This window comes from Rhea pennata, chromosome 3 (assembly GCF_028389875.1).
Source record: "Rhea pennata isolate bPtePen1 chromosome 3, bPtePen1.pri, whole genome shotgun sequence".
Classification (NCBI taxonomy): domain Eukaryota; kingdom Metazoa; phylum Chordata; class Aves; order Rheiformes; family Rheidae; genus Rhea; species Rhea pennata.
The window spans coordinates 46,938,704-46,961,025 of NC_084665.1; the positions used below are offsets into that span (position 1 = coordinate 46,938,704).

General features: G+C 35.5%; 1 protein-coding gene across 5 annotated transcripts in view; it reads left to right on the forward strand.

Annotated features, from left to right (window-relative positions):
* Positions 1–22,322, forward strand: part of FAM120B (family with sequence similarity 120 member B) — an 85,435-nt gene that overhangs the window by 39,970 nt on the left and 23,143 nt on the right. For all 5 annotated transcript variants that reach the window (XM_062572222.1, XM_062572224.1, XM_062572221.1 and 2 more), the window contains exons 7-10: positions 10,565–10,771; positions 14,684–14,792; positions 16,548–16,661; positions 19,484–19,541. In XM_062572222.1, the coding sequence (XP_062428206.1) occupies positions 10,565–10,771; positions 14,684–14,792; positions 16,548–16,661; positions 19,484–19,541 (488 nt within the window). The remainder of the gene's footprint in view (positions 1–10,564; positions 10,772–14,683; positions 14,793–16,547; positions 16,662–19,483; positions 19,542–22,322) is intronic.

Sequence of the window (22,322 nt, forward strand, 5' to 3'; positions counted from 1 at the left end):
TACGGTGCTGTATAGTTATAGTACAACATACACTGATATTTTTCAGTTGACTTCAGTGAAAGTGCTCGTCTTGAGGTTTCAGAAACAGTGAGGCTGACTAGGAACTGATTTGTTCCCTTTCCCTTCAAGTGTATCCTTGAAGGGCATCACCACTGTCCAGGAGTTAAGAGTCAAATGAGTGACTTGTTCCTATCTGTTACTTCCTCTATTACTCTGGGCAAATTGTTCACTTGTTTCTTCTGTTCTAATTCTCGTTTGTAGTACTCTTGCAACCCAGTAGTTTTAATTAATAATGGAAGTTCTTAAATCAAAAGTGCTCTATAAATGTGATTTTGTAATACATTCTTAGCATTAAAATAGAAGTTTTATTGTACATATATTCTCTCTTCTCCTTCACCTTTATTTTGTGATGATTTTATTTGACATTTACAGAACAATAGTTGAGATATGATTAAAGCATCTTTTTATGAAATGGAGCTGTATTCGGAGAAAAATGATACATATACATTATAATATCTGTAACTATTTTATATAGCCTTTACCAGCTTTATATCCTAGCAACCCAAGACATCATCACTCTTTAAGACAGTTCATCCCTGTTTTATAAGTGAGGAAACAAAACCCCAGGGACAATAAAAGCCAGATCTGTAAAGGTATTTATGTGTTACCTCAGGAAAAAAAAAATACTTGGAAAGAGCAACCTGAATATGAGTTATTGGCAAATTTGTTGAGTTGTTTAGGAATCTATACAACATCTCTAGAGTGACACCAGAACTCCGTGCTTGAACAAGGAAGAGGGCTGCTAATAAGAAACATATGCACATTAAGTAAAAAGGTATGTTAAATTCCACTAGGTTGTTATGCATTCACCTGATATATTTAACATAAGCATCATTCAATTCCTTACTCAGTGACAAATGATACAGCTGTTTTTGCTAGAGCAATTAATGCATACCTAAGCATCTTTTCCTATTTAGCAATAGGTTTTTATTTATTTCATGTATATAGGATACAGAAATACATCTTGGCAGAAAACATTTCTATGCTAAGACTTCAGTCTTAGCATAGAATGGGAATATAAGTTCCCATTGAAGTCAGTGAGAGCTTTACTACTCAGTTTAATAAAAGCAGAACTACGCCAATACACTTTTGAAAAAAACATTCTTCAATCTGCTCAGTATTTTTTACTTTTTAGCAAAATTATATATGCTGCCTTTGTGCAATAAAACTTCAGTACAACAAAGGCATACTTCAGACTACCAACAACAGCAAGCAATATTTCAATAACACAGCTGAAAGTGTAGTGGTTTTACAAGAAGTTTATTTTAGTACTGCCCCTTGTGCCAAAGAAATAGGTGCCTTTTGTTTTAAAATGGCAGTGGATCAGTTCCTGAAGCTGGAACATAAGTGAAATATTTATTTCATCTGCAAAGCTCCTGCAGAGTCCAATGCTGGCTGAAGTACTAAGATCTCAAGGTTTTACTAATTTCAGAGCATGCATTTGCTTTTAAACGACATTCTTCTCCTTGTTAAGTAGAGAGTACCTTTAAAATGACCAAGTTTCTCTCACTTTAACTGTTTCCCTTTCAATTTGCTCTGACAAATTGAAGTGCTGATACAAGGAAATGTAGAATATCACAGGTAAATAGCATTGGTTTCCTTAAATCTTTTATTTTGTAGTGGTTTCTTGAATAGCGCAGAAGACTCTTTGCTCAACATCTGTGTACACCAAAGTACTGAAGATTCTCTAGTTTAATTATTTGTGTTCATCTGACTCTAGCATAGGGTTTATGTTGATGTTCTTGTATCAAAAGGTAGCAATTTTCAAGCTGTATGTGGCAGTATTCTATTCTGAAAGAATTTGATGGTTTGGAAGTGGATACTTTATTGCAGCTTAATTACAAAATGTGTGTGATTCCTAGTATCTTGAACATATCAACATGAGTGGCAGGCAGTCAGTTTCTCTTACAGATCATCTGAGATACCGTTCGGTTGATTCATAGCTCTACTTGTGTTGGACCCCAGGATTGTCCTGAAATAGAAGCAGAGCACTCTGCTTCCCTTTTTTTCCTGAACTCCTAAACTTAACACTTGGAAATCCCTTAGCCAGAATTGTTTACCTTGGACTATATGACTTAAAAGATGAACTTTAGTAAAAAGTCTTATTGTGCTGCTGTTTTGCAATACAAAAAAAAAAAGGAAACACTGAAAAACCTTGATTCCTCTGGCAAACAGCTTTTGATCTTGTGGAGTGACCTTCAGTAACTCTCCTGGTTCAGTGACAGTTTCATTTGAAGACCTTGTGTAACAGACATAACAGTAGCAACAGTTGTCATAAGGTTTCGTGAAGCTACAGAGCTTCAGACGAATCAAATTATGCCTAATCTAAATTCTGCTGAAGTTTCCTGGTCTTTCTGTTGATTTCATTGAGAAGTAGATCGGGCCTTTAGAAAGTTGTACTTAAAACAGCTTGGGGAAGGAATAGTTACACATTGAGACAGTTAATTAGATCATAAACATCTAGACTGACTGGGATGGGGAACATAATTTTAAGCTTGGTTAATTAAGCTCTAGGCAGTTTTAACACTGAATCAAGATTTCCAGATAGTTGTGATGGTATCTTAATGCATAGCAAAGGTTTCACAGTACACCGCAAAGAAATGCCCCTAAGATGGGACACCAGACAGTAGCACCCTGAACAGTTGTATGCCTGAGCAGTTATCATTTGTCAGTATAGTCTTCTGCTACAAATGAACATGCTGCATTGGCAAAAATAGGCCAGGACACTGCTGAGCAACTGTACTGGTGACAGAATTTTAACTCCTAAAACCTTCTGAAGACCAGGTCTCTGATTAAACACAGGGAAAAGGGCTAGGGTAAGATGTGGATAAGGATTTCAGTTCTGGTCAACATGCAGATAAAGGCAAATGAAATCTCTGATTTTAATGGTTTTGTTTAAGGACCTAGTCAGTATATAGTAGAATATTGAAGTATATAGTGAGACTTAGAAAGCCTTGTATACCCTTCAGTAATTCCATTACTTTTAACTAATGTATGGAAAATAGGAAAAAGAAAGGAGAGCTTTCATAGTCCCAAATGAGTAACTATTATATTTTGCTACCAAGTAAATTCAACATTATCCATATGAGAGAAGAGTGAGAAGGTTCAAAGGTAAGTGTGTCACCAAAAAACACAAGTGTGCATATAAAGATAATAAAAATAAAAAACTTAATGTATTGATTCACTTTTGTAGGAAATATATGGATTGGGTAGGTCGCAGTTAATCAGATGGTTAGCCTGATTAATACAACTCCAGATTTATGCAAATGTATTGTGGATAGTCATTAGTCCAGTAATCATTTTATATCAGAGTTGAACAATTGTACAATTACAGTTAAAATAAGAAAAATAATGATAGTTTGATCTTTTCTGCAAGTGCTACTGTGCTGTCCCTTGCATAACTGTACACAGACACCTGAGTTTTGAGAACTGAACTCTGTATCTGCTGATACTCATCATCACAGAAATCCTATACATGCTAAGTTTTGGTTTAGATATAATTAAGAGCTCTGATAAAGATAGATATTTTTGAGAATGAAACAAGAAACCAAAAGCAATTTTTTTAGCTGAAAAATGTTTACCTTGTGGATTAATTAGCAGTACTACTTTTTGTTATTATTTTATAGGATGCTTAAAGGAGAAAGCGATGTTTGAAGCTTTGTTTAGGTTCACTTTATTGCAGTTTATGGTTTAATGTAAACAACAGTGTTGTTCCACAGAAGTATCATTTTACATCAAACTCTGATAAAATGCAGTAAATAAACCTTCCTCAAGATATAAACACCAAACTGTTGAGCTGTTTATTGTTAAATATTTACTATAAAGTATTAGAAACGTTTAAGAACTGGTTTTTCTAGTTTCTGTTGCTGCAGATGGCCTTACAGGATCTCCTCCTTTTTTCAGTCCTCATTTCCTTTACACTCACCTTGTTTAAGCAGGAAGAGCTTAACTTAAGCTGTAGTCTTCTATCAGAATAAACCTTAATCATGTTTTCAAAATACTGGCTTTTCTCTCCTCCCTCACTCTGACAGGTCAAGGAAGCAGCTGAAGTGCTGCACATCCAGCAAGCTATTGCATAAAGCTGATTGATGCTGACTAAAGTTACTGTTTTACCAGCCTATCTTTGTAGGATAATATTTTTTAAACTTGCTCCTGTTGCTGCCACAATTTCCATTCCCCTGATGCAGCCATCGACCAGACAGGATTCCAAACAGCCATTGGTGTTTCAAATACTCTGGGTTGGAAAAGATGTTGAATAGCATAATTCCATACATAATACTAGCTTTCAACAAGTGAGGAGCTGGTGTTGTAAAGGACTAGTTTTGCATCACTAGTTGTTTAAAACGCATGTGAGTCTCCAGTCCTTATGTGCTTCCGTTTGATGATAAATGTAGGAAGCCTTAGCTCAAAAAATCCCGACAAACTCAAGCCATTATGTAAACAACTTGCATTTATTTAGGGAGACAGTCAGGACAGCTTAGGTAGATCAATTATGAAGTGAACTTAAAGAACTGGTGTGGCTACTCTGGGATTAGTTTGATGTTATGAAAAGTACTCTTAGCAGCCTGAGGTCAGTTCACTTCTGAAAGAGTGCCTCTGCTTAGGAGTTTTAACAAAATTCAGCATGTGTGTATTGAATTGTTGTTTTTTCCTAATAGGTTCACTGATGACAAATTTTCACAGATATTTAGATTGTAAGTTCTCTAGAGCAGCTTTTATTTTCATTGGCAGGGTGATTTATAGTTTGCAGTAGTTATTTGAGATGAAGTGGCTAAACATGGTCATCCATTGTAGTGATTGCAGTGGTGTAAATCTCTAGTGTAGACACATATCTGCATCATTTTAGCTTGTCTTCACGCGAGAACAAAGTATATAGTTCTAGTGCACATGGTTTATAGCAGCTTTTGACAGCTTACATTGGGAATTTATACTAATGGCTGAAAGCAGGGAGATCTAGAATTCAGGAAGGGACTCTGTCTTTTGGTTGAGAAAACCTGTTTTGTGATTCTTTCCACTGTAAACTGTAGAGACTTCAACTTTAGTGAAGTTTTCGTTAGTTGACAGTTCAACAGTCTGTATTTGAAACACAGTATGCCTTACCTGTCCCAGCAATCTTCATTAAGGGCAAAGCTAAAATTTGTTGCTTTATTGACAGTTTCCTAAGATAGGATCTACCCACTGCGTTTATTGCTCAAGCATATATTGCCCATAGTTAAATATTCGATCATTTAAGATAGAGGTGGGTTTGAGGGAGGTGTTATGTGAAGTAGTATACTAATAATATACTGTCTGAAAAGAACCGGTTTAACTAGGAAAATACTCAGATTTTGGTTACCATCATTTGAATTCCAGCAGTTTACTGTTTAGATCAAATTTCATTGGTTTTAATTATTGTTCTTCAATTGATTAATCTTAACCAGGATTTAGCAAGTGCTAACCTGCCCTTGACCGTTGTGTTTTCCTTTGTATAATAGAAAGAAATAGAAACTTTTGAAAAAAACCTGTTATCATTTTTAAGCTATTTATTTTTAAATTTGTATTTTATAAAATGTTAACCATACTCATATGTTCTATATTCAACTCAGCCACAGGAAGAAGGTAACAGACTAGGAAAAAATGGATGTACAAGAACAATTTCTAGCCTAAGTTGCAATGTAAAAAAATATATTAATGGCTGTTATAGTATGTTCCCAGAATATAATTATAAATCCTACTAGAAGAACAAGTTCTTAAATTAAATGTTTAGTACATCAAGATATAGATGAGGTATAAAGCAGTCTAGGTAAAGGAATATAAAATTATCATCATACCTGTACTTCTTGGTTTGTAGAAGTGCAGAATGTGAGCTGCTTGCCTGCACACTTTAAGTATGGTAAAGCATTTTAACAGAATTTGAACAATCAAAACTCCACAGAGTAAATAACTTGCACTGCTTTCCAAGAGCATAGGATAGAGGGTGCATTTCTATCACAAAATAAGTTGTGAATCTATAAAGAGAAGTCAGAGAACTAAAAAATATTTCTTTAAAATATAAAAGTGTGTTTTCATTCTGATTTTTTTTTAAGTATTTTATTAGACATAATTGGAACTAGAGATTTGCATTTCATATTCAAGATGCATGTATTTTTTTCCTGTAAGTAAGAGCTCTTCAGCAAGATGAACAGTCTGTGGGTTCAGATTTGCAAACTGCTCCCTGGGGGCACTTTCTGTCTTGCAGAGCCTCTTTCTGAGATCAGTGAACATGAACACAAAGATCAACCTGAACTTGTAGTCTACAAGCTAAAGCTCTGTGTTTGTAGAACAGAAAAAGACGTAATATGAGATAACCTATGATGATGGCTCTTCTAGCAAAGTTATTTCTCAAATTGTTCTCACAAAATGTTCCACGTTAGCAGTGTGGATATTGTAACTGTGCTGTCTCGTGTATGGTCACCCAGTTCAACTCAGGCCTTCTAAGCACCATACCAGCAACTTCCCTTGCAATGGTGAACTGGACTGTGAATTTGAGTTCTCTTCTCAGTCTTCAGTTAATGTTGTCAAATAGGAAAAGTAATCTTTTTCCCAAAACTCTGAGAGGGTGGGAAGCTGCTGTTGGTAGGAGCAGCAGCAGGAGCACAGTACCAGCAGCTGGTGCAGGAGAAACAGTTCTCACGCACTCCCTGGCGCTCTCACACAAATGTCATCAGCTAGTGATAGGAGTAGCAGCAGCAGGATCACAGAAGTGTATCTCACATGATTCATTGGGTCCCAAATTTATAAAAATAGTAAAAAGAGCAGATACAATTTCCAACAAGGAGTAATCTCTCGGGTGTAATGCCCTGGAAGGCAAGCCTGCTTTTCTTTTGGAATTTTCCACTTATCCTCATCATGACGTCTTTGTGTTGCAGATACCAAGCAGTTGTGAGCATTCCCATGGCAAAGCAAGTCTGTGGTTTGCTGTGTGCACTGGCTCATTGTTACAGACTCAGTCCTTCATTTTCCTTGTTTATCATTGCCGGACATGGAAAATAGAAACTATTCTTTAGTGAATGTATTTCCTGTCTTATTAAAATAAGGAAATCACTGTTAGTAGCTCTTGTCTCACTCTTTTATTGATTCTCATTTAAAAAAAAAAAAAAAAAAAAAAAAACATGCCTTCCACCCCATTACTTTAGTGCTCAACAAAAGTTCTGGATTGATATTCCTGAAAAATGAAGCCTTCTAGCTGTAAAACATCCTTTTACCTTTTAAACTAGTATGTCTCAGCCACAGTTGAAAGAGTAGCACTTGAGTTGTGCTGGTAACTCAGTCTTCATCTCACGTAGTTGCCAGTAGAAATTAGCATCAATAGTGAAGGTACTACACTGATCTCCAGCTTGAACAACGTTCAAATTGTGACCTCAAGGTTATCTTGTGTGTTTTCCTATTTTGTTCATCACCATTAAAACCAGAATTATTTACAACCTTGTTCTGCAAATATATATGCATTTGTTTTGCAGTAATTCAAGTAACATCATTGAAATAAATTGAATTAATCACAATGTTGGGTATAGGCACAGAGTTTTCAGAATAGAACTCTAAAGATTTACAGCCCAAATGGCATCCAGCATCCACATCTAGTATTGGTAATCTATTTTAACAGCTGTTTTACATCACTGGTGCCGGTGGTATTAAACAAAACAAACAAACAAACAAAAAGGGGTAACTATATTTTTATCAGTACATGACAGAAAGATATGAATCAGTAGTCATACCAAACAGATTAGTTAAATTAGAAGATGGTAGAATGCTTGCTGCACATAACAGGGTTTACTGTTTTGTTTTCAGCAACTTAAAATAACTGCGTCAGTACAATATCAGTACAAACTGATAATTCAGTGAGAGAAAATACTAATTTGTACTTCAGGGAATTTCAGTCTTGTTATGGACTGATCTGTAAGAGAATATTGGTAGTACAAGTCATTTCGATACAAATTTTGGCAAGCTTGCTTCAGCTGGTTAGTATGTGACTACCACTCTTGGGCTTTTCTGCTAATTTTAGTTCAGTATTTGTTTTGCTTATAGCTTATGAGCAAAATTTTAGCTTGATTTAGTACTTGTCAGAGTGCAAGAAAGTATTTTATTGAAGTTACTTAAAGTTCAATTTGTTGTTGATTGAAAAGGAGACCCGGAGTGCATAAATTCTGAAAAAAAAAAAAATCCCTAGTTGAATTAGTTTACAAAAGTGGGAGTTCTGAATATTCTTGTCAATTCTTACTGTTTTTACTTGCTCTTGTAAAGCTTTACTCTGAGATGACAAAGCAAGCAGATTCCATTTTAAAGCTTGTTATGACATGAGCAAGTTTTGTTATCCGGTCATGAGATTTGATCAGGTGATCAGAAGCAATCTAGTTAATACGGTGTAAGAGTCTATTATTTCTTGGCTGCAACATTATAACTGGTTGTGTGCATTCTTATATTCTCCTTAGTACAAATAATAGTGATTCACATAAACTGCATTCCTTGGTTAAGTACCTTTCAGCGTCATTCAGTGGCAGTTTGCCAAAACCTGCTTGACTTGCCAGAGCGATAGATTTTTGAATGTGCATGTAGTTACTAATCACAGCTGGGAAAATGCTAAGTTGCATCAAAAGGAAGCAGTAACTTCCTAAAACTCACAGCCTGATCCCATACTGCAAATACTGTTATTTTAAATGGTGGAGAGGCAAGAAGCTTTCCCCTTTCTCAAGTATGAAGTGTCACAGACAGTGAAGGATGGGACTTCCATTTTTCAAGTAATCACTCAAATTAGCTGGAGTTGTATCTTTATTTGGATATCTATGGTTGTCTCAGTTGTCTGTGTTGGGAGAGTTTCATTGACTGAGTGTCATTTTGGTTCAGTGCCCTGGTGGTCAGCTCAGTGCCTCTCCAGGAATCACTAGAGAAGTTCTTCCATCAGGGCTCTGGGCTACTCTCCCTGGTATCTTCTGCCAGCAATGGCATCTCTAGGTCTTTTTTTTGCCTCTGCACTGCAGACAAAAACAGTAAATGTATACCTAATTCCTTCAAGTCAGTTTAATAGAACCCTGTTGTCCCTTGTCTGTGGTTTTGGAGCTCTATCACAGGAACCAGTTTCACATAATCGGATTATACAACGGTCTGCAGCTCACTGTATAATAAAAAATAAAACTAAAGTCCTTGACCATAGGATTCTATACCCTACCATAGGGTAGCTATATTCTCTTCCATGTGGTTTACTCTGTTTGTATCTTTCACAGGAAGTTTCCTAGCTCCATGTTGCTAGTAAAGTTTTTTTAGTTTTGTTATGTGGACCTTAGGGAAGAAAGAAGTTCTGATCCATTAGTATAACATTTCATGTTGTATGCTTTTGCCTGTCATTCTTTAAATAGAGCAGTGATGCTGTGTGTGCATACCTGTAAGGTTTTGTAGGGGATCCTTTCAGAATGTAAGATGTTGTTATTGTTACTAATAATAGGCCAACCTTTTCTATTGCGTTTCACATAAATAGTTCACAGCTCTCCAGGAGACAGGCCTAAAGCAGATTTGAGCCACTTTTTTTGCCCTTTCTGTTGTGGACTATTTTGGATGCTGTTCCATTCCTAGTATAACTTACACTGTAAGCAAAACTATACAGCAAATTTAGTGCCATTAGGAGTTCTCCTGGTCCTGACAGACTGCAGCAATACAGGCTGTGGAAGAGGCATTCCCCCATGAGGAGCTTTGTACTGTTTACACTTACTTGCAGGGTTTTTCCCTTATTGGATTCAAGGCTTTTATAGTTGGCTATCTTCTGCCACAGCATGATTTTAAAATCACCCATCAAGTTTATTTTGGCTGCGAGTTTTAATTGTCTTGTTGAGTTTCTCATTTTGTTTTTTCTGGATGTTGTCATACTATTTCAGTATTTCTTCTGAAGAAATCCGTGTTGAAGAGAAATAATTTGGCCTTTAGGTTGCAGTCAGAGGAAATTTTAGAGTGTTTAAAGTATTTCTGAAGCTTGGGCACAATGAAATTTATTCTGTTATAATTTAATTTGTCTTTTAAGTGCTGTAGCATTTCCCGGTTGATGAAACTGTGGAAGGTCAATGGATAACTTTATATACATATATGTATATATACTCACACTTTATACTCACAGTTAATGTTTTACCTTCCACTAACAGAATTCCTTGAGGTGAACTGCTAACATCTGAGAAATACTATAGTGAATACATTTTTTTTTTTGAGTTTTCATTTTGAGTGTATCTGTCTTAAAAATTTGAATGTGAAGCTATATTTGTTAAAATAAACTTCTACCTCCTTTACTTTAATGAATAGAATTTGATACAGAATCCATCACTGAATTCTACAAAGCCCTTTAGTGCTATGGAATGGAGAACATTATACAAGATGCCCTATGACCATCATTCTCACTGTTTTGGGTCTGTTTAGCATTTGTTCTGCTATTTGCATGATTCTGTGACATGGTAAGGTCACTTACATTCCTTAATTTGTGATGTATATTTCTTTTTTTGTGTGTTGACAGCTTGCGCAAGTGGACTCCAGGGCTGTGCATCTTGGCGCTGTCTTTATTCGTGGCCTTACAACTTTGCTTATGGCCAATAGTGCCTGTGGCTTTCCATTCAGAATGGATGATTTGATGCCATGGAAAGTGTTTGATGGGAAACTTTTTCAAGAAAAATATCAGCAGTCACACCGAGGGTGCTCTTTGGAAGAGCTTTTGGAAGGCAACGTGAGTAATCACATCTCCTTAAATATTTTTGTATTCTTGGAAAAATGTACCTGTCCATTACAGACTTTGTTTCATTTTAAGATTAGTATTTACCTTGGTCCTTTCTTCCTGTTTTTCCTCACCTTCTTATCCTACTTCATCTTTCCTGACAAAGAAACACAAGAAAGTAGGAGTCTTGAGACTATGAAGGAAGTAAAATTTTTACTTTTATTTTGGTTTCCACTACTCAGAAAATAATAATACAAGGAAGTACCAAACTGGTGGTCCATTTCAAAACATGAAAGTGACTGTAACAGATTTCTAATATTAAGATATTAATGAAATACTTTGCCACAAGATTTTAGGCAAAATCTTAAGAATTTCTTTAAACAAACATTGATCAAAATTTTGAAGTGCTTAAGAGTGACATTTTTAAAAGTATTAAGGAATCTAAAGTTTGAGAGAGGTGAATTCCAAGAGAAACTAGAAATCAGAGTAAAGTGTATATCTAGGTATATTTTAGAATCTCACTGAGAACTTTCCCCTGTCCTTAAATACTTACTTATCTCAAAGTTTTCGGAAGTTGGTGATTTATACAGTTTGCATCCTATCTTAAAACAATATGACTTAAAGCACGCCTGCACAGGCAAAGGCAGGCAGATATCAGCAGAGTCTTGCTAGACATGAGCCAGGTCTGGCCTGGACGCCAGGCAGCTGTGTTAGGGTAGCATCATGTCCAGGCTCAGAGACAGGGTGCAAAGACTGGACTAATGTACCTCTGAAGCCCCCAGACTAGACCTGGCTTCTGCCCCACCAGCACAGAACATGTGGACAGGAGCTTGGGAAGTGCTAGACTCATTTGTGTGGAAAGCATGTGAGTCCTTAGATTCATACACCTCTTGAAGGTGGAACTGAAATCCTGCACCACTTAGTTACTGAAAATTTTACCTTAGAAATGTTTTAACTTGTTACACGTATCACCTCAAATTCAAATAAAGTCATTACAGAGAAGAATGTTTCTGTTTTAGAATGATTTTGATCTCATGCATTTAATATCAGTCTTCCTGTAATTAATTTCCTTTTCTGATTTTGTGTCCAGTTAGATTCCACCCTGAATCAGAGTGATGAGGGGAATGCATGTGGGTGGGTGGAATGTATGTGTTGCCAGACAGAAGAAGAGAATAATCCTTTCCATATTGAATCAATCCACGTGATTAGGACCGTAGCTTCTACCCAGATCCTCAGGTTCTCACTGATCATTGATGTTGATTTCATTAGATTTTGGATTGGACCATTGGTTCATCTAGTTTTTCATGCATAATAATGGACATTGTAAAGCATAAATAGAAATACAGAAAACTATAGAAGTCTGCATGAAACTGCTACTTCTTTTCCATTTGGGTAGAATTCAGGTTAATGAATAACCTTTAAAATATGTATCTAAGTCTGAATAAAATTGATATTGACTGAGAGGTATTCTTAAATGCTAGCTAGCATTTTTTAGCTAACAATTGAAAATCCTGATGTGGTCAAGTTAAAGTTATATTTTAACATGTCTTAGAAGGGAGATGAAGGAAGATGCTTAGATCCCTAGAACACAACTGAAGATTTACTTGGTCAGCTAACATATCTAAGTTAGGGTTTTAAAAAGCCTGATATTCCAGTCTAAACAAACCCAAGACAAACTGTTCTGCTGTAGAAAAAATATTCAGTCTAGTCTTGTGAATTTTTAGAGTAGTTTGAATATTTTTTCTTTTTTAGTTACAGTTTTATGGTACATATATGGCAGAGATAGCTCTCAGACTAATAAAACAGCTTTCCAGCTTATCAGTTTGAAAGGCAAGAATCTGTTCTTGGGAAAATTGCCAAGAGATGCCAGTTTAGCTGGGGACCCTGGCAAAGCAACAGGCATATGCAATTTGTTGTTCCTGCTCTTATAAGTTCAACTTTAATAAATTCAGTCAGTACTTAGTTCCTGGCAGAGCTTAAATGTAGCACTGGAAGCCAAGATCTTTCAGCACTTGTTTGTTAACAATCTACCCTTGAGCATCATAAATCTAATCTGTTGATAGCTACAGTATTGTATTCAGAAAAAGATTATTCTGCATGGGATGTTTTGCTATTGAAAAGCAGTAGGAAAAAGGTACTCCTTTTGCTGTATCCTGCTGTCTCCTATGGTCCCTTCTCTATATGCATAGGATCGTTTCAATGAGTTCAAGAGAAACCATTCTCATAATCAAAACAATACTGATTCTGGGATAGATACAGTAAATAGCTATATGAAAAGTACAGTAGAGATATAGTTCTGGTTAGGTATTTGCATGTATTCCAACAATTTTTGAACATTTTAAGGTTTGTTTCACACAGATCTTTGTTCTAAAAGAATAAAATATATGAATTACATGCTGTTGATGTATTTGTCACCAAGTTTTTGTGTGACTCAGCTCTGTGTAGCCCTAGCAGTTTCTAAAGATAAAAAATGGAAGGCCTTTGATAAGAATCAAAAATAGAGGCATCTCGCCTTTTTTTCTTTTAGTATATTAAGCTCGTATTACGCTAGTTCTCTGTTTTCCATAAGAGTAATCACATTAGTTTGTTTATCCAAACAGAAAATTGGATATAATAGTCTCACGAGGCAGTGAGGCAATGATATTATCACTTAATTAGTCTTTTATTGTGCTTCTCACTAATGGAGTATGTTCATGATCCATTTTTTAAATTAAAAACAAATTACCTAATGGGCTAAGCATAGGTGATATGTTTTGTCCTTTTTTGATCATGCTTTTCATCCAGTCTTCATAAACACATTCTGAATTTATTCTCTCAAGAATATAATGAAAGGATTTTCCCATTAGTGTTTGTGGGAGTTTGTCACAGACTGTACTTAGTTTATGTGAAAAGAAGAAATCATCCATGTGTTGTACATAAAGTTTGATCTCGATGGAAGTTCATTAACTCAAAAATTGTACTAGAAAGTATAATGAACGTTTCAGGGATTCAAACTCAACCTTTATTGAAGAAACCTCTCTATTTACTGCAATCTTGCCACCTATTGGTCTTTTACCTTACAATGTAATCTTCTCACCCTCTCTGCCAAATCTTGATTATAAAAAGGTATTATCATCCTGGTAATAGTCAGTTCAGCTTTATGAAAATCGCGTGTTATGGCATTGCTCAAAAAATCCCTTTTTGCTAATTCTTTTTAATACGAACTACTGCGCAAATGCTCAATACAAATCAATAAATAAAAAGTTTCAAGATCTTCAAAGCTCCTTGAAATCCATCTAAGTTGAGGATGTATTACCTCTCTTAATAGTGGGGTTTTTAAATGGCTTCAGCTTGTCATTTTTGACAGTAGAACTTCTGATCACATGAGGAACATTTTTATTTAATTCTTCTATCTATTTTTAAATTAGGTTATGCTTTATCATTCAACAAATATCTGGAATTATGGCTGATGTATTACCACTGTGTGTTAAGGTTCATTTGTGATATATGAGATTAAGATACTTTGATTTTCACTGTTGTTTTTTCCATCAGTTCATCACTTCTTGTCTGGAGGCTGTAATCACCTTTGCCTGAGGTATTACTGACAAAAGTCTAGTTAGGTATATCTGCAAATCCAAGGTGATACAATAGGGAAGCAAGTGATTTATGGGATGTGAACAGAGCAGAAAAGCAAACTTTCCTGAGAGGGAGACACAAAATACATTCCCTCTGCACCCCTATTCACCTCTTCAAGAATACTCTTTTGATATGAAATGTTTTAACATTGTTTTCTGAAAAAATGGAAACCAGAAGATCTGGCATTTTTAAGCATATATGAGTCTGGGCTAAGAAAATTCATTTAATTGTTGTAAATGTGATTGATTTGTGCTACACCTGAAGAGAGAAAGGCAAAACAGTCATTGATTCTAATTTTATTGTCTGCAGGAGTCATTGTATACACCCTTCCAGAATCTGAAGTCATTGATTTGCAAGGCTTGCATGGCGAAGAACAGAACAATCCAGAGCAGACAGAGAGGGAATGGAATTATCACAGGTTGGCATCATGTTAATTTTCCTCTGTAAAGCCAGTGTATTGATGAGTTCAATTATCCTTCAACTGCAGCAGCATTTCCCCAGGCAGCTTGTCAAGCTGAGTAAATAATAAGATCTTTCTCCAAGAAACCGAAGGAGAGATCTAAGAAAATATTTCCTATTTTTTAGGAATTTTTGTGAATTTGATTACCGAAGTTTGGATAAAATGTTTTTTTCATCTAGCTACATAGCTACTGAGATGTTTGTAATAAATGAAGTATTGTCCACTGACAGGAACATTGCTGTTATTTATTTAGTGACTGAATTTATTTTTATAGCAGACTCAGACATATAGATGACTCAGAGGTTTTTTTTCTTCCTTTCCCTCAGGGGAGCTATTTTAGCCATGATAGTTTAAGGCCTGAGTGAGGCACTGAAGAGAGAATATTCTTTATAGGACTGTTTGATATAGCTGAAAATATAGGCAAGCTTTTGGGTAACTTGGGGAAGGGCTTCTTGCCCAAGACCTTTCTTATTTTTTCCAACTATATCAATTGGTATACTAAAGATAACTAGTTTTCCCACGTGTTCTGCCTGATTTTGAGGGAAGAAACATGGAAAAGATTTTCAGCATTGTTTACAGATCAGCCTGAATATGGAGGCTCTTGCAGCTTCAGTCATTCACACCGAATCTCAGTTCAAAGGCTGTGAATTGGCATCATTTTAATTACAAGGACAGGTTTTAAAATGCTATCATTACTATTTAAAAGGTTGTTTCTGCTTCCTGCCTGTTTATTATTGAAATATTTATAAAGCATGGAGGGGTAGTCTGCTAGTCTTTCTTTATTAAGCAAAAGTTTAATTATGCCCTCAGCTTTTGCTCATATTTGCAGAGAACTGTAAGAAGCTGCCTTTTTAAACTTGAGTGTTGTTTGTTTTTATGTAAGAGTAGAGAGGGTTTTTGATAACTTTTAAAGGAAAGACTATTAGATGGCCTGTCTGTAGGCCTTTTTATTTATATTGTTGTTCTATAGTTTCATCCTCTACCATTAGCAGACCTCTGGTTCTGCATTCATTAATTACAGATCTATGTACAACAGGATCACCTAACGTTACAAATTTGATCTGGTTTAGGCATGGGCAGATGATTACATTATGGTTGAATTAGCTGAATGTCATGTGATAGAGTGTTCACACTGACTTTATGTTTATTACCTGCTTAATACTTGATCTGGTATTAACTCTTCAAGGATAAAAAGTACCCATTCAAAATTCCTTGAGCAAATTACAACAGACAGAATGATTTTCTCCTGATTCAGTGCTGTGCATTATGTGGCAGCAATACTTCTGATGCGGTACTAGGCCGTACGGGTGATGAACATTCTGAACTTGAAGTATCTGATGGTGATTTATGGTACCAAACCTTCTTAGCATCTGCTGTTGCTTTAGAGTCATACTTAACCTTTTTCATTATAATTTGTGGCTCCAATCTGGACAAAGATTTCTGTTTCTTTTAAATGACTGCTGTCTCCAAATCTGTGTTAAATCTGGTAAAATTTCATTCTGGTTTCTAAATACACTTGTAATTGTGATGAGCATGGGTGGAAATGAGTACAAGAACTATACTTATTAGGCTAACTGTAGTTTGGAAAAGTCATAATTTCACGTAAGTATTTTGGCATAAATCTAAGAAATTTTGTGTCCCGAGGAAGAATGTTCTCTCTTTTTCTTCATTTACTCTTATATGCAGTCAGAGTCGGTAAATACTGTTTTTCAGGAGCACGACAAAGAGAACTCAATCCCAGATTCCAGCAAACACACAGAACTTCTTTTATTCCTCCGTATCATAATCAGATGAGGGAGTTCCCATGGAGAGGCCCTCAACTGCAAGGTAAAAAAAAAAAAAAAAAAAAGGAGAAGAATATGTGCATGTGTATATTTGGAATTGTCTCCATCAACACTATAACAACACTGTTTTTTATGCAGTTTGCATTTGTACGTATGAGACGTATGAGGTTATCCTATGGCAATAGCAGTCAGTAGCAAAACTTGTTTGTATCAGATACAGTTGTGTGCTACTATTACCAGAAACTTTGATCTCAGCTGAATGTTTTTTTTTTAAATTGTAGTAGTTCTAAAATGAATTGTCACAGCTACACAGAAATATCTGTCTGAAAGCTTTAGCTGCAAATGTTAACTCGTACTTCAACAAAACACTTAAGCATGTGAATAAAGTTAAACGTATTTTAAGTGGCTTTCTACATCAGTCTCATCTTCCAGATCCTTGCCTAAGTAATAAGAGTAGAAGTTCTCTTCTGTCTTGATAGAAGTAAGGGTTAAGTCATTCAGCAGCCTCACTTCTTGAACGGAATAGGCATTTCAGTGAAACGTCACTGTGGATAACACTTGAGCTGACAAAAAAAAAGCATTTAACACAGATTTATTTGTGTTAAATAAATTTACACATTATTTTCGTAAGTCTGCAGAGCTCAAATTTCTTTTATGTTTCCAGGTTAGGTTTTGAAAGAAGATTGATGATATAATTGGGGAAGAATGTTAATAAATATATGCAGTATAATTTTGAATGTGTTTTAGCTTCTGTTGTGTGCTTGAGAATGAGATAGCTGACATTTGATTCACAGGTAAGATTGTTCGACCACCTGTGTAGCTAAAGCTAAAACATAGAGTGTTAATGCTGACTGGGTGCAGAACCAAAACTGATCATTGTTCATGTGATTATCTCAAGTAGCCTGCTCTTCAGGGATCACTTTCGTAGGCTGTCTGATCACCTCCAGGGATCTTGTGACAAGATGTATTTCACAAAGTATGTTCTGCAGTAACTGTATTGAAACAAGTTGTAAACAGGATTCAGTAGCATTATTAAAATAGAGCTTAGCTTTTTCTACACAGGCAGTATGAAGCCCTATTATACCACTCTCAGGAGACTCTTCGAACATGATCCCATAAGTTCAATTAAATTGCTTCTGTTACAAGTAAAATAAAATCGATGTACTAGAAAAGTATGTGTACCCTTACAAAAGAGTCCTACAATGTTTTAGAGCTCCCTTTAAACTGATCTGCCAAGATGACTCATTTTTATGAAGTTTCTTTTTATAAGTTTGCTAATATTAAGACAACTGTTTAGTTTGCTTCATTTGTAGCTGCTGTCTCAGCTATGTATGTCTCACCAAAGAGAGAGAAAAAAGAACAAAAAAACAAAAGAACAAAAATTGTGTTCCATAATAACTTATGACATAAAACTTCCTAGTAATATTACTGATATCCAGCTATCCCATCCCTTATCTTCTTGTGGTATAGATTTGACTGTGAAAAGCGTAGCATGTTGTATATAAATCATCAGATAAAATGCATTACAAATAAATGGAACAATAACCAAAGGACATGTATCATTACTCTCAAGAAAGTACCTAGAAATGAATGAAGAAAGTACTTCATTAATTAGCAGTTAACACCACAGACACATTGTTTTGAATCACATTCTTACTTCATTCCACAAATAGCAAAAAATAAACAGAGCACTAAGAATAACTGATAAACTTTGAGACTATTTTTGTTATCATATAAATAACTACCTATATCTAAATCAATGTACAAAAGATAGCTGAAATGAAAATAAAAAGATCTAACTCTAACCTAACCTATTCCTTGTCCTACTTCTATAGCTTCATATAAAAATTTCAATAATTTGGGCAATAATTATTAAACTGGCATTGGAAAACCTGTCTGAAAGCACAAAGTGAGCTGAAGATAAAGGAAGGAGATAGAGAGATGGTAAGGGTGCGGACATAATGAATAAGAGCTATCAGAGAGCTAGAAGTACTTCAGCTACCAGTCATCTACCAGTAGGGTCTTAAACAGTGAGATGGGGGAAGCAGTAAAGTGTTTGACAGTTTTATACTTTCACGTAAAAGCTGTTGGATTTGGGGTCAAGAGTGTTAAAAATTATATTCTATCTAAGAAAATTATGTTCTCTCCAAAATAATGTCTTTATTTTCTTTGTGCCTGTTCACCTTTCCCTTGTTTTTCTTCCTTCTCTCCATCAGACAACAGAGCGAATTAAGAAAATGGACAGCTTTGGGGTTTTTTTTGAAAAATTCATCTTAGAAAATACTACTTTCTCAAAAGTGATTTGTTTTTCTTTAAAAGAGGTCTTGGAGTAAAGATTTATGGAAAATTGAATCCAGTTGTTCAGGGGAAAAAAATGAAAGATGAGTGTCAAGGAAATATGTAGAAGAAACTAAATTGTTGGAGATGTATCTCTCACTCAAGAGAAACTATTCTGTCCAAGACAGAAAGGATTATCTAGAACCCATTTCTTCATGGGGTGTAATTGTATCAGAAGAGTATATTTTCTGCAGCTGTAGCACACCCTAAACCACATAGCAGAACATAATACAACCTTACCGAAGGACCTGAGTTTCTTGCAAGTTTTCACTTGCTAGGTATTCAGGAAAGGCTACTACACTAGTGTTGCATGCTCTGTGTTGGAGCATGCTTCTGATTTAATAGGTTTTGGATACAACTGCAATGTAGGTGGGACCTGGTAGAATTTCAGTACTGAAATAAGAGCTTTTTTACAGCTTGGGTGCTACTTTGTATAAATGATTTTTTCTTGTATATTATTATGAATAAGGTCATGTTTTCATTTTAATGTTAATTGAAAATATTTAATTCCTATTCTGCCCCCTCCAGGTAGAGAATATAGATCAGGACGTCCAGACCGCAGAAGAAGATCCGAGCTTCCTGCTCGGTAAGAGTGTATCTGTAGAGCTAGCAAACTGAAATGATGGGGTAGTTTCCGTTGACATCATTTTCATAGAATCACAGAATGGTTGAGGTTGGAAGGGACCTCTGGAGAACATCTAGTCCAAACTCCTGCTCAACCAGGGTCACCTAGGGCATATTAGACAGGGTTGCATCCAGGTGGGCTTTTAATATCTCCAGGGAAGGAGACTCCACAGCCTCTCTGGGCAACCTGTGCAAGTGCTTCGTCACTCTCACAGTGAAGAAATTCCCCCTCATGGTCAGGCGGAACTTCCTGTGGTTCAGTTTGTGCCTGTTGCCTCTTGTCCTGTCACATGGGACAACTGAAAAGAGTTTGTCCCCATCCCCTTGACACCCTCCCTTCAGGTACATGATAAGATCCCCCCTCAGTCTTCTCTTCTCCAGGCTAAACAGGCCCAGCTCTGACAGCCGTTCTTCATGGGGTAGATAATTTTTTGTCTATAGCATCCACTTCTCAGGAACCTTGCAGAGTAATGGAGCCACATATTTAACCTGTTAATCCCTTGTCATTTTAGGACTATGCTTGATATGAGACCAAAATCACTAAAACTAAAGGGAACCGGATGAGGCATAGTATCTATCTACAAAGTTATTTTGTCCCATTGATATTGGAAAGTCTGAAGTATTTTTACCGTATCATTAGGTAGTCTTCAGTTTGTAGTATTATACATTTTGCATGTAGTTTTGTGTATTAACAAGAATTTTTTTCTACCATGAGTAATGTGGAATAGCCATGCTGAATCCTGGACTGTGTTAGCAGATGGTATCTTAAGAGTTAAACCTTGCTCCTCCTGTTACTGAAACCTGGTGAAAAGATAAAAACATTGTATCACTGATGTAGCTATCACTTGCCATCAAAACATCCTGTAAAGTGCAGTGCTTGCTTACAGGAGCCTTAAACTGCTATTGTTTTTGGCCCTTCTAGTTAAGCAAATTTTTCTACCTCAGTTGAATGTAGTGGGATGAACCACATCACTGCTCAGGAGAGAATGAATTCTGCTCGTTGAGGCTACGTCTGAGTCTTATCATGTGTTACTCCTGCAGTGAATAATAATTATGAGAACTCTAGAACTCTAATTTGAGCATTATCTTTAGAATTGGCTTTTAATATATATGGATATATTTTACTTTGTGTTTCAATTTCAGTGATACATGTCTTGTTTCTTTAATTTTAAATTAATTTGGGACAGAATTAATACACGCAGCACGAAAGAAATGCATAGTAACAGAACACACAAAATTTTTAACAGCACCGTAAGATCATGTATTTGTAAAGTGGTGCTAAAAAGAGCCCATCCTCAAGACAATACTTGTTGGGGGGGGTAAGAATTTTTGTTTTAGAGGTTATAACATCTTTCTTAATGTTTTTTGTTTGCATATCCATTCAGTTAAAAATAATCAGAGGACTTTGCTTAATTGCTGTATTCAGACAGAAAATTAGACAATTATGTAAAAGTCCCATTTTAAATTATGTAGTATATAAATTGTATCTAGGGAAGAAAAATCAAGTAACAACACTTTGGTCACCTAGAAGATGGATGACGCACTTAGAGCTGTGCTTATCTCGTTACTGGTCTGTATCTCAACAGACTAATTGAAAATTGTTTCTATTTATGTAGTCTTAAGCCATTTCATGCTTTTCTTAGCTTTCTAGAAATCTTTGAATTGGATTGACTCAAGTGGATGTTTACAAAGCAGATGGGTTTTTCTCTGTTTATGTGCTTTGGAATTACCCTATCTTTAGTTTTGTACTTGAATGTTTTTGGTACATCAAATTATATAATAAACCCTCTTCTTCATATGGGAAGTACGCGATGAAGAAAAATCAAAGCATGATATCCTTGTTCCTACTCATTTAAAAAAAAAAAGTGAAGAGAAGAATGAGTGGATATCCAAAAATAAGGGGAAAATGTTAAGATGCAGTTTTTAAGTCTGATAAAGTTTGTGGATTTTCATAAAAGCATCTTTAATTATTGAAAAAAATAACTATTCCAAATAGCTTTTAGAAGTTTTTCACTTTCTTATTTTCAATATTTAGTAAGAATCAGCAAATTTTTTACTATATAGTGAGTGACAAGGATGTTTTTGACCAGATTCTTGCTTAACAGTCATTGAGTCAGAGACTACAGATTTGAGAGTTTTGTCTTGTCCAAAGTCTCAATCTAGCATTCAGGAAAGAAGTACTTTTCACAAATCATTTAATACTGCTACATCCCAACTCTATGAAATACCTGAAAATAACTTATCTGGAATTGTGACAGATTTTTTTTTCTGGTTTTGGTATTTTAGCTTTTTGTCAGAGTAATAAGAATACTTCTATGAGTTATCTTGTATTCTAGCCCTGGAAATCACTTTGGTTTTAGAACTCTCACCCAAATCAATGAAGCTGCACCATGGCCTTAATGTTTATTATCTTAGGAAGTCAGCTGTTTTGGATTATTTTTCCTTTTTGTTCTGAATAATGTTGATCAGTATCTTGTTCATATAGTTCTCATGATAATCATACTAGATTTTATTGATAAAACAACTACATAAGTCTTGTGTTTCTTATTGCATTAAATAGATATTTTCAAGTGCTTATAAAAATAAATATAGATCCTTATATGAAAACTATCTCATGACCCTTACCGAAAGAGAATAGCAGATGCTAAAGGATTTATGCTTGCATTAAGATTTATAGAATTTTTCCCTGTTTAAGGTCTAAAGCACAAGTGCTGATCTGCAAAACTAATGCATAGATCAAGAA